The following is a 15,409-nucleotide window of genomic DNA, read 5'->3' as shown; positions in this document are numbered from 1 at the left end:
GTCAAAAATATAAAAGTAACGTCCACGCTTTCATAGAATTTTTGAATATTATTGAAATTTGAAACAAGTTCCAATATAAAAAGAATTGCAACAAATGTATCATTGTGTTATATTCTTTATTAAAATTGGGCAAGAATTGTAAAAAAATCTTCTGAGTGTTATGCAACTTAAATTCGAAAGGTCCTTCATGTAATTTCAAAACATAAATAAATTAATGCTGAACGGGCTAAAAATCTGTTTAGGAGTGCGATATTGTCAAATCGACAGTCACCAGTTTTTAATTTTAGTCCAATTTAACTTGAATCGTCCATCAAATTTCGCGCATAAACTTTTATATGACAGCCATATTTCTTCAGTGTGCTTGCCCCCAAAGTGGCACCTGCCAACGTTCACAGGATTTTGTGGGGGCAGTATGTGAAAATGCAATTAAGCTGTAAATATGGGCTTATATGTATGGAACGCAGATCGCTTGGCATGATAACAGTGCGATAGCTTTGCAAAATTGTAAAAAAAAAAGTATTCGTGATGTATATGCGTTAAAAAATTGGTGTATCATAATCAACGCACAGGCAAAATAAAGTGCAAGTCACATGAGAGAAGCGGAGGAAAAAGGAAACCAGGAAACGGAATATTGCGAAAACATGTGTTAAGGAACTGTGCCGGAGTACAACTTGATAAAAAATGAATGAATGAATGAAATGAATGCTCTCTCATGATTGCTAAGCTTAGCGAGTTATCAGACCTGAGTATCGGCACTATCAAATAAAAAATTATTATTCTTTTACATTCGGATTGTTATGACTCTCATAACACTTTCGTAGTAACTGCTGGCATACTCCTGAATCTTTAGCGCCACTTAAACACTTCTAATATTAATGTTATTGGAAATTACGTCCACTCCAACACTATGATGGATGTCAATGTCAAGTAAAAATACTGCTTATCATTGGCAATGACATGCCTCCTCAGTTGCCCCGATTGGAGGCGAAAGCTAACGCCTACCGCAACTGGCTGTCAACATTTTGTTGCTGTTGTTGCTGCTGCTGCTGTACCCTTTAGCTGAAGTGACACGTAGCTGCAGAGCAGCCATCAACTTGAGCTGATGCCTCATAAATGAAGGTTTCTTGGCGGCAGGATGACGTGGCTGGGGAACTCTCAGACTCGTCGCTGGCTATGGCTGACTTGGCAACTGTAAACGAGTCATAAATACGAGTACATGCTACGGTATTTATATCTTTTTATGTATCTCAGTTCGTGCAACAATTCATGAAATATTAAATACGCTTTGTGTTTGAACAGGCAGCAAGGCGGGCGCTAAGGCAATGTTGAAATTAAATGATACCAAATAATGTGATTATTGCCCGCCGTCGTTGTTGTTCCCGTTGTCATCTTTACTGCTTTGTTGTCAGCTGAGCTGAGGACAATGACTCGGCTGCACTTCAATCTTCTGACTGATGTAGCTGCCGGTTCCACTTGGGCACGCCTGATTGAGCACAAACACAAATATGTGTAAGGACGTGTGTGTATGTGCGCACATTTTATGATTTAACCGCTTTGGTGCTCTTCCTGGTTTTTTCTTCTTCCATTGTGCTTGGTTTTATTTTGTACATATAGACATTAGCCAATGAGGAGGAAAATCAAAAGACAAATGGCAGCAAGGACCTTTGAATCGCGATGCTTTCACCAATTAGGTGCCTGGTCATGTGCATTGTTCATATTGCAATGCAACGGTTTATCATACATAATCAGGCCATGCACTAATTAAACACGCACACCACCACCACCATCGTCAGTAGCACCACAAGCCCAACGGCTTTCTTATACAGATACGTACACACATACATGCTCATACTCGTATAGCAACAACACAACAGCATCAGCATCAGCATCAGAATCAGCATCAGCGCCAGCAGCAGCGACAAGAGCTCAACGGGTCATTTCGCAATTAAGCTGCAGTCGTAGTAACAGCAGCAGCAGCAGCAGCAGCAGTAGCAGTATTGCAGTCATGTATGCGTCTCTATAGCATTCTGTTACTCCGATCCGCACCCGAAACCCGACCATTTTTCCGCCTGATGATGATGAATGAGTTAAGCGACTGTTGCCTTGTAGCTGCCCATCTAATGAGATACTTTTTCTGCGAAAATGCGGATGCTGCTCTGAGAGCATTCAAAGAGAGAGGAAGAGAGGAAGGGAGATTTGAAAATCATGCGATGTCTCGTCTCAGCTCATCTCATCTCATTCCAGTTGCGTTTCAACTGTGTAATCTTTGTCATCCTCTCTATGTATCTATATCTTTTGCTATCTGTTATGTGTGTATATACACACACACACACACACACACACACACACACACACACACACATACATACACAACACATGCGTGCCTAGGCACTAATTGCGTCTAATTGAATTGCAATTGACCGTGAGTTGGCGTATTTTTCACTCGTTTTTGCCGACCGACCGCCAACGACGACGGTCCCGCTTAATGAAGATTTACGCAGCTGCTTTGATTTGTGTCAACAAAGACGACGCCGGCTACGGCAACGGCAACGGCATTTCAACAGATACACATTCATGCCAGGCCTTCCGTCAAACATTTAGTCTTGGCGCCAGTGGAATTGTCATTGGCACAACAACAAAATCGAGGGCGACAGCAATTGTAGGTATATATCCATTCTTGCGCATATAATTGATACAGCTCGTTCTGGATTGGCTATGTCCAAGTTGGTAATAATTTAAATTCCATCATTTTTCACCTTTTTCGCGACCTTACCAATAAAATGTCTATCAATTCCATATCAATGTAAAACAAGAGTATATTTTTTCCACAAAATCGATAAATATTTCGTGCTAAGGCTTTTAAATTTATGAATTTATATTTCTTTTTATTATTTCTTTTATATTATTCAATAGCAGCTATTCTCCTGCTGATTGAAGTTTGGCGAAATAATTTGTTAAGATGCAGTTGTTGTCCCTCTGCCTATTGCAGGCAGTTCATCTTATTGCTGCAATAATCATTACGATTGTTGTCATCCTCCGTGCCACTTCCCCGACCACCTCTTCAACCATTTCTTCCGCCATTGCCACCACAACCAAGGTTTTTGCATTTTTCAACAACGTTAGCCTTTGCGTTTTATTTCGTTTTCCACTGTTTTCATCGGCGCTATCCCTTTTTCCCTGCACCTTCTCCACCCTGACTAACATCCTGACCACCACCACGACCACCTCGTCCCCCGTTTCCAGCGCCATCTTCGCCATCTTGACCTCGTCTTTGATCGTCTTTCTTGTCGCGTTCGCTTTTATTTTCATTACCGCTCTCCTTGCTTTTCCCGCCACCATCACCGCCACGACCTCCACCACCGCTTCCACCTGCACCACCCTTACCACCGCAAGCTCCTCCTTTTCCATCCTTACACCCGCCACCACCATCTTGCCCATCCTTACCCCCGCCACCGCCGCGTCCACCATCGCCACCCTTTCCAGTCCCTGCCCCAGTTAAGACCAGTCTAGACATTCCTAAGGTAATTTTTATAGTTTCCAAATTTGAATTATTTGGACAGAAAACCCGAATTAAAATTATGTTAAAATATCAACCTTACTCCACATGAATACAGATGAGAGCATCTTTTATCTCTTCAACTTTTTAACTTATTTGGTGAAGACATGATATAAAAATCTTAGCTATAACAGTAAAACTGAGCTATGCTAAAAAGTTTGATTATTGATTAGAGTTCTGAAGATTCTTTATCACATCCTTTTACATTTAATTATAATATAGCTTTTCAAAGACAAAATATTCGTTAGTATTATGTTGAGATACTGATATTTAATACAGACAATCAAAATTCGTCACCACAGTTAAACGCCTTTTCTTTTCGCAAATTAACAACTTATACGGCCAAAAGTTTTACCAACAAAGTTCGTCGAAAGTTGCCAAGCACCTGGTCCCTCACCTTTGTCTGGCTAACACAAAGTTGCACGACTTGTGGCTGGAGGCGACTTAAAGAAAATATGAAAAATCGATTGGAGCAAAAAAAAAAAAAGTTGTGAGCTTTTCAATTTTATGCAGCGCCGGTCTTGCTGTTCGCCTGCATCCAAAATTTATGTTTACAACTTGCACGCAAAAATAAAAGTTGTATTTTTATGGCGAGCGCAGAAAGAATGAACACTTTTTCATGCAATACAATAAAATATTGTTGCAATGTTGGGCGTGCTAGAAAAGTGTCACTGATATGTCAAACTAACAAAACATAAAACGGACATAAACAAAAATCAGGCTAAACATAGTCATACGGCCACAACACAGCTACAGGCCAAGCTTCGGCCTTACCACAAAAGGAGCGCAACCACACCCAGGCCAGGATAGCTATTTTAAGTTATCTGTGCAAACTTGGTAAGTGGTCGGTGGTCTTTGGTTGGTGGAGGTGCCGGGGTGTGAGAGCGCTTGCCAGCGGCTGCGTCACTGCTTCTCACTTGTTTGTCTTTGCTTAATCTTTTGATAGAAATTTGTATAGCAAAGTTGTACTTTGGACCTTCGCCACGCCCCGTGGCCCGTGCGGTCTACCTTTTGCGTTGGTTTTGCTGTGTAAAGTTTTGCGCATTGGTTTCACAATGAAGAGCAACAACAATTACTTGGCACACGGTGTTTTTCTTGCCATTGAACTTACAGGTGAGGCAGGTGCGGTTCAAGTTTGCAACAGATCAGCACGACAGCAGCAACAACATCATTATCATCATCGTGAAATTGTCATCATCATTATCGCAGTGCCTTGTCACTGTTTCTGCTTAGCTTGAGCTTCTCTTATAATTTACAATCATGTCCTGTAAACTTTGATCCTGATTTACACACTCCCGATGCTGATGTCGGCATTTGCTTTGTATCCACGCCCTCACGTGCCCTGCCGCTCATTGTGTCTCTTGTTATTTACAACGTGCCCAAACCGGCAACAGCAACACAGTTAATTTGGTGCCCCAATGGCTTTCATGCGGCGTGCTAGGCGGCGGGCGTATACTTAATAATTGGGTGGTCAACGGACTTTCTACATAATTATATTCGCCACATGTGACATTTGAAACCAAAGGCGACATAATGTGTTGCTTGAGCTCTTGGCTGAATTTGTGGCGCACTTAGTCGGATTTAAGTGTTGTATCTAGACAGCGAAATAATAAAATAAAATCTTCTGAGTACTTTAAGTTTATGTCTGTTATTTTTGATTTTTTTGCCCAATTGATTTTACATAGTTGATATAGGTATAGACATATTTTAGATTAAAAACTATTTAATGTATTATCTCTAAATGCAATATATCTAAACTAAAATTAAGCCAGAGAGTCCATGTGTGTGAATGCTGTTGCACATTACTTTTTCACTTAAAAGTTCAAAAAAATATAAGTTTTATGTATGCGTATATATATATATGTATATAGTAAAAGTAAAATTGTTTGTTCTTTTAAAGACATCTTTCCCAAAAAGTGTTTAAAGATTCAAATTCGATTAAATCCAAATATAAATTTAGCTCAAGTTTTGATTCAATGGATATTATTGATAAATCCTACTTGGTTATTCACCTTCTCCATTGCCAATGGTAAGTGCTCCTATCCGATACACAGAAAATACACGATTCAACATTTACTCTCTTGCGAAGACAACAACCAGCATTGGCACCTGTGAAATACACCTTAAAGTATTTATAGTGCAGAGATATGGCCGCAAATGTATAATTAAAACATAACTCATTTGCTTGACAAGAAAAACTACTGTCATTAACATTTTCTTCGAATTTTTCCTTATCTTGACTTATTTTTTGGGCAATTGTTTTATGTTTCTGCCGACTCATTTAATTGGTTTAAGTTGAAAGCACTCCTGCTGTCAACTTTCACTAACAACATTCAAGTTTTTATTTGACATGCAAATGTTAAATGAATTTTGGCCAATTAATCAGAGACACAATCTCATACACGAACACACACGCACACACGCAGCGGTCGCTATTGCAACTTTTGGCCTGGCAAGGCGCTGCTGAGCCCGACAGCGCAGTGCTGCACGCCCCGAAGCGCAATTGTCAGTGAACTTTCACAAGTTGCCACTGCAAGTGGATGGAAATTTTCATTGCAATTAAATTTAGCACAAAAAGTTTGCCAAAAAAAAGGTGGTGTAACTGTCAGTGGCAGAGAGTGAAGTGCTCGCCAAAATGTTGCCATTTGCATTGCCACTTAAACACACATAAAGGCAGCGTCAGATGGGCGGGCCAGGCACACACACACACACATACGCAAACATTTGAAGACACATACGTGTAGCTGTCGGTCGCCGGCACGCAAATCGAGTCAAGTTGAATAGGCGGAAGTAGAGCAAGAAATGCGATTGCCAAATTGAGTTGAAGGTTTCGCTTGACTGTGTTTTGTTTGGCCAACTCCTTTAGCTCAGTTGCGCCCTTTGCTGTCTCGCAGTAACAGTCGCAGTTGCAGTCGTAGTTGCAGTCGCATTGGCTGTCGCTAGCGTTCACAAGGCACTTGGCACTTTGCTGCAATTTTGTAGTTTTGATAAAATTTCGCAAGCATATTAAAAAGTTTTTCGCAACTTCGTTTTTACTTTTGCACATGCCACACGGCCACTAGGGGCGGGCGTGTCACACCCTCCGCGCCACACATGCCAGTGACAGGCAAAGGCGGAAGCTGTGCCAGCCACGGCTTGTTTGCTGCCAAAAAATAAAAAGCTGCCAGCAGCGCACTTTGCTTTGCTATTTAATTTTGCAGCTCAAAGGCTTCGCAAACTAAGTAGAAGGCACAAGGAGACATTTTGAATGATGAAAACTTTTCAAGTTGTTTATGTACGACTGAGACAACAAAATTGAGTTTGCACTAAAACTATGCTTTAAACAAAAACAATAATAATAATAATAACAAGATTTAACTAATTAACGCACCCAGCCAATGTAATTTGCAATTATATGCTCATAAATTCAACGATAATAGCCACAAAATTAACTTAAACTAAAGCACACTTGTTTATATATACATATGTGTATAGCTTTTATTTTATTTATTTACAATATTGTTGGCGTTTATAATGCATATAAATATGTTTAAATATGAATAATGCCTGCTGTAGACTATTCCAAATATTGCAGTTATTATTGCGCTGCAACGCGATGTTTGCGGCAATTAAACTCAATTGAGTGTTGCATACTTCTGTGCGCTGCCAGCCCCATTTTTCGTTGGCGCTGCATATAAATTAAATGTTGCTTTAGTATGTGTGCGCCAACAAAAGCGAATTCAATTTTACATGACAAAACAACAAAATGTGCATCATTGAAAAACCAACGCCTACTTCCTGCCACGCCCAGCAATGGCCCGGGGAGACCTTCGAGGAGACAATAGCTTTAAATTGCTCGATTTAAGAGGCTTTCGGAAAGTGAAGCTTTTATATACATATACATATCTGTGCTTGACAGGCAAAACTGTCGTCTTGGAAATGTTGACCTACTTGAGTGGGAGACTTAACTCTTTTTGGCCCCAACTGACTGAGCCATTATATGTGCACGTCTTTTAAAGGGTCTGTGATTGTTTGAGAGATTGTTATAAATGGCAAAATCTAAGGACATGTAAACACAATTTAATCATTGTTGTTCGATGGCATCGCTAAGGCTTCAAAAACATTTGCCGAGCATGAACCTGAGCTTTAATTACTTTTTGGTCTTCCATTCAAATGCCACGACCCAGACACAGTGCCCTGGCAAATACTCTTGGCCAGTAGCTAAGTATTACAGCCAACTGTAAAATATGGCAAATTCGATATGTAAACGTTTGTTATGCTCGCCAAATGACAACAAAGAGGCAAACATCCTTTATGTCCGGAGCTTTGCATGCCAAAAGCAAACTGCTATTAGAAACTGCATTTTTTGGTGGAGCCGTAAATTACGCTTGTATTGTGTTTATTCACGGGACTTAGCCATACTGCCTGCCATTGACACGCACACTCATACACACAAAGAGATATGCCCACACACGCGCATTGTTATTGTCTGAGGCTTGTCTGCCTGTGCGGCAAAAAATGGAGTCATAGCTCCGTGTATTAGTTTACTGGTAAGCTTATGCGCTCTATTTCACACACAGATACGCACACACACACAATAAAAATGATTGCATTGGCAAACGCTGACAGGCTGAAACGCGCGTTGCTGCCTGCATATGATGGATGAGCTTGGAGCTATGAAGCATATGTGACATTTCAAATACCAACATCCAACACACGCACTCACATATAAATTCACACACACACACACACACACACACACACACACACACAGAAACACAAACGAGCGTAGGGCCAAAGCTTATGTGCCAAAAAATGCATCGAACAGTGGAATGAGTTACGGGTATTCGAGGAGTCACGAGTTTTTATTGAAATTGAATTGTTGATAAGTTTCGTCAACAAAAGGTTCGACCAATTCCCACATCACACACAGCGATAAAAAGAGGAATAGAAAAATGAACTCTCCTACACAAGCACAGGCCCAGCTCTCATAATTGATTTGTATTGTCTGTCGGCTGTAAAGTGCAACAACAAAATAATTGACGAACATTTTTTAAGCCATGGTGGCATTTAAAGGTTTATAGTTGCTTGCCTCTATATAATAGACAATTATGCAAACATTTTGACACATATGAACAAATTTTGTTAAGCAACAAACTTTATAATAGTTCTCCGTTTAAGTTTTTATGTTAATATCCTTGAAAAGTTTTGTCGAACTTGTGCATTTTTTTCAAGCCCCCTTTGATCCATATCCAGATTCATTGGGTAAGACGATGTTTAATAAATTATACGGAAGATTCATAAACTTTTTATCAATGTTTCAACGTTATCAATGCTTGAAATGCTTTTTTGGATGGACCCAAACATCATTTAACCTTAACAATAGTGTATAGCAAATAATATAATCGAATTATTGTTTAAGTTCTGATAACCTTTTTTGAAAAGGTTCAGCAATAGCAAGCCTTACGTTTTAGTACACTACGTGGCTGTTTACATTCAGCTGAAGAGCCTCCGACCACAACCATTTGGCGATTTCATTCATTTCGTAAGCTCAGACTAGCCAGCAACAAATGTTGCCATAGTTGAGCCACAATTCGTTTAATTTGTGGCTGTCGCACGCTAACCCCAACACAAATTCAGGCGCGGGCACTAGCACACAAATTGACACACTCAACGGAACTTGGTGTAACCCACATGGGCCCAAGCCGAATCAACATGTTGCTGACCCACAGAGCCACTTCAGGAACCGAACAGAAACCGAGTGGCTGGAGAGCGCGTCTGCGCAAAGGCACCGGTGAGAGCGAAGCTATAATCCGCGTGTGATGCTGCGGCAGAGGCTGCACTGTGCCATTACTCAATACAAATACAAATCTCTCAATTGCTTCGAATACGCGAAAGTTGGCCAAAAAACGCCTAATTCTTGTTTCTGCTAAATGAGCCAAATGCAAAAGCCAAAACATGGGCTTTAATTGCCAAGGCAGTTGTTGACTGCGCCCGGACCAGAGACAGTATTACGAAGCACCCATATGTGAATTACGTTGCAGACTCTAACCCATTTTTGTTAAGTGCTCACGACTTGAAAAGCCATCATCGTCTTGGAACAATTGCGTCTGCGACAGCGTCAGGCGAAAGCCAAATGGATGCACATAAAAATTTGTCAAATTATGCCAGAGCTTGAAAATGCCCTACTCGTACGCACGTACCTAGGCCACCTGATGAGCCAAATTGTCTGTCAGACATTAATCAAGACACGCAAAGCAAAAACATGGAGCAAAAGTCGTAGAGGGTGCCGGCAATTTATGTGGCGCAATTAATTGTGGAGCCTGTGGAATTGGCAACTGCTTTAAGGATAAGACTTTCAAATTTAGCCTGGCAGCAGCAATCCGCAGCTCATTTAAATTGCAGGCGCACAATTCAGGCCAAAACAACAAAATATCCTTGACAGTGCGAAACAATTAAGACAACCTTTCGCAATTAGATGATCAGTTGTCTAATGAGATTTCAAATGCTGACCAAGTAAATGGCACTTAAGCATAATTGTTGAATTATAATTAATTAAATGTAAAAATGTTTGTATATTGAATCCCAAAATAATCGAGCAGTTGTTGTTCCAGCTGCAAAGCATTTTCGATTTGCTTGTCTATGACAAAATACCATGGCCAAGCGTCAATCAGCTTACACACTTCGACAGTCTTAGCACGTTTGTTTAATTTGTTCATAATTAGTTGGCATTTTGCTGTATTTTGTCAACTTCAGAGGCCTTAGCCAGCCCAAACCCACTCCCACCTATTGTCTCTAGCAGCGTTACATAAACATTTTCATTATATTTATAGCGAACTCTTGCTCTGAACCCTGCCTGTGGGTTGCCAGGGTTATATTTTTTCGTTGTCCTATTGCTTTCTGGCAAAACGTTTTAGCCCTCACCCACTACAATTTCGCTTTCCTTTTATTTATTTCATTTTTTCCGCTTTTCTTTTTGTGTTTGTTGTTCATGCACTCTTTGACCGTTTTCCCGTTGTCGCCAGTTATTTGCTGTTGCCTGCTTTGACAGCTCGTTGAGTTTATCCTGTCAATACAAAGCCACGTTTGCACACAGACACACACACACACACATACACCCATGGACACAGACACAAACACACACATTTGCAAAGATTGCCCGCCTTTGACTAGAGGATTTAGCCGGTAATGGCTGGAACTGGGCTTTCATTGACTCCATCGAAGTTAGCCGCTAGGATTGATCGATCGACTGATTGATTAATTGACACTTTGCACATTAATTAGCCGGCTGGCTGGCCGCTAGCCGAGTCAACTAAACAAACGCCATGGTCACCAGCGGCTGTGGCGTCGCTCATTTAAAAGCTTTAACATGGGCTTTCACTTAAAGACTGACAATGACCAAGTAGCTCACTTGTTCTACCAACTGTAGCTTTTAGCCCACATGTACGCCATGTAACCATTATTGATGGACACTTCAAACCTGCTGCTTGTAGACTTTTGCTCATTAGAAATTATGACATTCCGCTAAGCAACTCGATGTCCAAGCTGATGACTGATTAATAAACTCATTACAACTTTGCTTATATTCGTACATGGCGTTGATTAAGAAATAGATTCACACGCTTCAAACTTTGCCCTGGCATTTAATTAAAAAAGTTGGGCTCCTCTTTATTTATGTGCTGTGATCGGGACTGTCTGTTATCCAAAAATACATTACAACAAATATACCACAGAGCTCGCAACAATTCACAAAATATTATCCTATTCCAGAAACTTTTAGTTTTATTTTGATAAAATGTGTCTGCTACGTGTATCTCTACAATGGCAGCAGATGTGTCCTTCTCAAAACCCAATGAATGGCTTATGATACTTGTTATCCCGTTTTCTAGTTTTTTTTTTGTTTTTTAATTCGCCCTAGTTATAATATGCGAAAAGCTGTTGTATCCAGCTATAAGCTTATTTACAAAGTTGTGCATTATACGTTTATTTTATTATAAAATACCTGTACTAAAGCTCAGAGACAAGTGTAACCCCATTTTTTAGCTGGGTGGGTGTAACAAATACACATCACGCCATCACACGAAAATGCAGGAGAATTTAGAAATTGTATCCAAACAGTTCTCTATCGAAAATTAAGTTACTGCAAGAACAACTTTTGTTTAATAAGATATCTTGACCAAATTCACCAATTTCTAGATTCCCGATTCTGCTCACATATCTGCAAAGCCGTAAGCATTAATTCCACAAGGGTATTTCATCTTCGGCGAACCGAAGATAGAAGATATTTTAAACAATAATAATTTTAATACCTTTTTTAGAAATTGTATCTGAACAGAACATGTACCAGTGCATGCGCTTGTCATAATTTTAATTAATAAATTGCCACGTGAACTGATGCCAACAGTTTTCTAAAAAAAAAATTATAAAAAATGAAATACTTTGAAATCAAATCAATTGATTAGTTATTAACATGACTGTCAAAACGATGAACAATTATAACATAACATACTATTGATAAAATATACTTATGTTCGCGTATGAAATAACTTTATGGAGTGTGAATTTGTTTCTGCTGTTGTTAACTTTTTATCGTATTTAATTTTGTTGCCATGCGTGGCGCAAATTATGCTCGGCATTCCGTAAATTTAATTTTAATAACTCTACATAAATACACATTTTTGGCAAAAACGGCATTCAGGGGCAGGAGATCAATTTTAGCAAAACTTTAGTAATGAAGCTGTTCGTTTCTAAATATTACATTTTTACCGGTGCAGAGTATTTGATATTTGCGATTCCATAGTTAGTGAACCAATGTATCATATTAGATGCACTATAAATGTAATAAACAAATGTGTTAATCTCTATATAATGCTGTTTGTCCTGACTGACGACTGATTGATTGACTGATTGGTGATCAACGCACAGCCCATACCGTAAGAGCTAGGAAGTTAAAATTTCGGAGAGTTTTATAGCTGTGAGTAAAGTTTGTATGAAGATCCTTTGAGAATTTATTTTATATGTGTCACGGGCAAGGCTAGGGTATACCCGCTTGTTAGAAATATATATTGTAAAAATGTTTCGGTTTTGTATATTTTGTCACATGAAACCGGCGCCAATACAGGGTATTAAGGAATCACATCAGGTGCATTTCTAATGTGCTTGCCAATGTTCATTATAGATACAAAAATACATTTACCACAGAAATTATATAAATAAAATGTTCGTAATTACCGCGAATATTTTTCCTATAAACGCATTTAAATGGAGTTGACAGATGCACATATTTGCAGAAATATTAATTAAATTGAATTGAACAAAATATAAATTAGTTTCGCCATGTTTTTGTACCCTTTATAATATTTTTTGTTTATCTTGCATATGTATTATATGTAGTAGATGGAAATTGTAAATTTTCCTAGGTAGCATCAATATCCAAGTCAATCTAGAAATTGAATTGATAGAAATCGGGTTAAAACAATTGTTTCAAGCATGTATTAGATATATTCCATTACCCATTAAATTTTCCGCATTACACCTATTAGATATAGGCATGAGGGTTCAACAAATGATTCTTAGACACGTTTAATTCAAATTAACGACAACTTGTCCCAACGCGTCTGCTTGTGTTTTTGGAAATCGAAAGCTAAGTCGACTAACCGAAAAAAAATGTAATATTGTAAAATTAAGATTAATTTAATTTTTTTTTACAGAAAGAGCATACACCAGCAACTTACACGTCAACTAAAAAAGAGAAAGAACATAGAACATTTGCTGAATATTTATATCGAAAGGTAAAGTAAAAACATGTAGTAAGCGCGTGAATAAGAATTAAGCTAAAGTCTAAATTATATGGTCTAAAAGTAATAGTTATACGGATTGAAGTTGAGATACAAGTAATTCATATATAAATCGAAGTATATAAATAGACAGACCGGAGGTATGCTCATAGTTTTCAAATATATCCACAACTAACACTAGAGAATTAGCTATAAGCATTATTATATGCGAACTTTTATCTAGAGCAGCAAATAATTCCTTTGTCGTGGGAATAAATAACAAAATGGCCGTCAGTTAGCTTTTAACTGGCAACTGATGACATATTTCTTATTGTTGTTGTTGGCATTGTTTTCCATTAAACAATTGATGCTGTGCTGCTGCTGTCGTCGCCTTGTCCTTGTGCTTGTTGCGACTACACATATAAATTATATTTTAATAAGAAAACAAACGAAAAATTCAATGGCGCCATAAAGCATAAAAAGACGCTGAAAAATACTTAAGCACGTGCGTGTCTGTGACTCTGTGTGCGTGTGTGTGTGCGCTGGAAAAACAATAAGCGTGTGTTTGACGCACAGAGTCACAGGCAAAAAGAAAAGTAAACAATGAAACATTTTTGGAAACGAAACGGAAACAAGGCATAGGAAAACGCACGCCGACGACTCGATTAAGTAGCATAAAGTGATGATAAATGCGACATTGAGCAACAATAAATTTTGCGTTTGCCCTTGTTCTTCTCTCCATTCCAGCAGTTGTTTGTTGTCGCTGTTGTTTGCAGTTCGCTGTTCTTGTTGTTGTGTTATTGTTTCTTTTTTTTCTCGCAGTTCTTGCCATTGACGTGTTTGACTTATTGATGCTGCGTGCCGGGATTAGCGAGGGCCCAAGCGGCGTATGAGCGACATCGCAACAGCCGAGCGCTGATTATTAGCATTTTGATGTCGCCGACATGTGCTTGGGTGAGTGCAGACTTGTGCCTATAGCCACATAGCTGTGTATACTGTTTATGTTTATATTTTCGCTGCTCATTCAATTGTTTTGCTTATGGTAATTTGAAATTCATTGGCCAGGGCCCAGAGCCGACAATCGTATCGGCTTTATGGCACTGCAGCAGCATTAAAGCTTAAATTCAATTTGCATTTCAATTTCGAATTCAATTGAATCTTCCATAATCTGTTCGTTTGAATACATCAAATTTGTCCAGCATCAAGTACGTCATTAGAAACGTAAACAATTCATGAATTTCTGCTTAAGGCCGAGCCTGGCCCAGAACAAGTTCTTTCCACGGCCGTTTGGTCTGACATTTGAGCCACTTACACGCTGCATCCGAGGCAATTTTTCAGCTTCATTGCAGGCAATGCATTCTCGCGATGGTAAAGGCAAAAGTTTTCCACTTAAAAAACGCCGCAAAGTTGCCTTAACGCTTGCGAACAGCCCCAAAGTTAGCTATGGGAAGGATTGCAAAATTTGTTGTTTGCTTTTATTTTGCTGGCAATGCTCCATTTGCTTTTTGCGAGTTGCCGCAAGTTGTGGCACTTGCCACCACCAGCGAGACGAGCTGAAGCTGAAGCTGTTGCTGAGCTTGAGACTACTTTGGCTAACATTGTGCAGTACTTGCGCTTTAAATATTGTATTGAGTTTGGCGGTGACTGGACCGAAACGGAAGCGCAAGTAAATGCACAGAAATGCATTCAAATCTCGATGGCAGAGTGCAGCCCACCAGCCGCACCACACTTAGGTAGACGCCTTTTATTGCAGCTGCAGCTGCAGTTATGGTCGATGAATAAGGAGCAGCTTTATTGAATATCACAGAATTGTTCCTATTAGCAAAGGCCAGGGTACACACTCGATGGTCAGGCAATTGCTTAATTGCAACTTAAGCTAACTTTTGCCTGTGCCCCTTGTAATGGTCGCAGTTTTCCTATTTAAATTAAACCGCGTAAGCGATCCTAACAGCTTGCGTTTGTGTAACGACGCTATAGCGATCAGCTTTTGTCTGTCATGGTCAGCTGCGAATGAGTCAGCCGCTGCTATAAACCGCCTGCGTGCACGTTGGCAGCGCAGCTATCTTCCCTCTAATCCGGGAAAGAAAAAAGCTCTGAG

The 15,409-nt window shown here is 39.5% G+C and overlaps 1 protein-coding gene across 1 annotated transcript; it reads right to left on the bottom strand.

Moving 5' to 3' along the window:
- Positions 1-3,163: 3,163 nt before the first annotated feature.
- Positions 3,164-3,514, bottom strand: LOC115764842 (putative glycine-rich cell wall structural protein 1). The gene has a single exon (XM_030708090.1). The coding sequence runs from the start codon at positions 3,512-3,514 to the stop codon at positions 3,164-3,166; it is 351 nt and encodes a 116-aa protein (XP_030563950.1).
- Positions 3,515-15,409: the final 11,895 nt, after the last annotated feature.

This window comes from Drosophila novamexicana, unplaced genomic scaffold, assembly GCF_003285875.2.
Source record: "Drosophila novamexicana strain 15010-1031.04,08,12 unplaced genomic scaffold, DnovRS2.1 tig00000870-arrow-arrow-pilon, whole genome shotgun sequence".
Classification (NCBI taxonomy): Eukaryota; Metazoa; Arthropoda; class Insecta; order Diptera; family Drosophilidae; genus Drosophila; species Drosophila novamexicana.
The sequence above is the reverse complement of the archived record's forward strand: the minus strand, read 5'-3'. Positions and strand labels throughout refer to the sequence as shown.

Excerpts from the sequence above, each read along its gene's own strand:
- LOC115764842 (XM_030708090.1), bottom strand. The coding sequence starts at position 3,514 with ATGTCTAGACTGGTCTTAACTGGGGCAGGGACTGGAAAGGGTGGCGAT.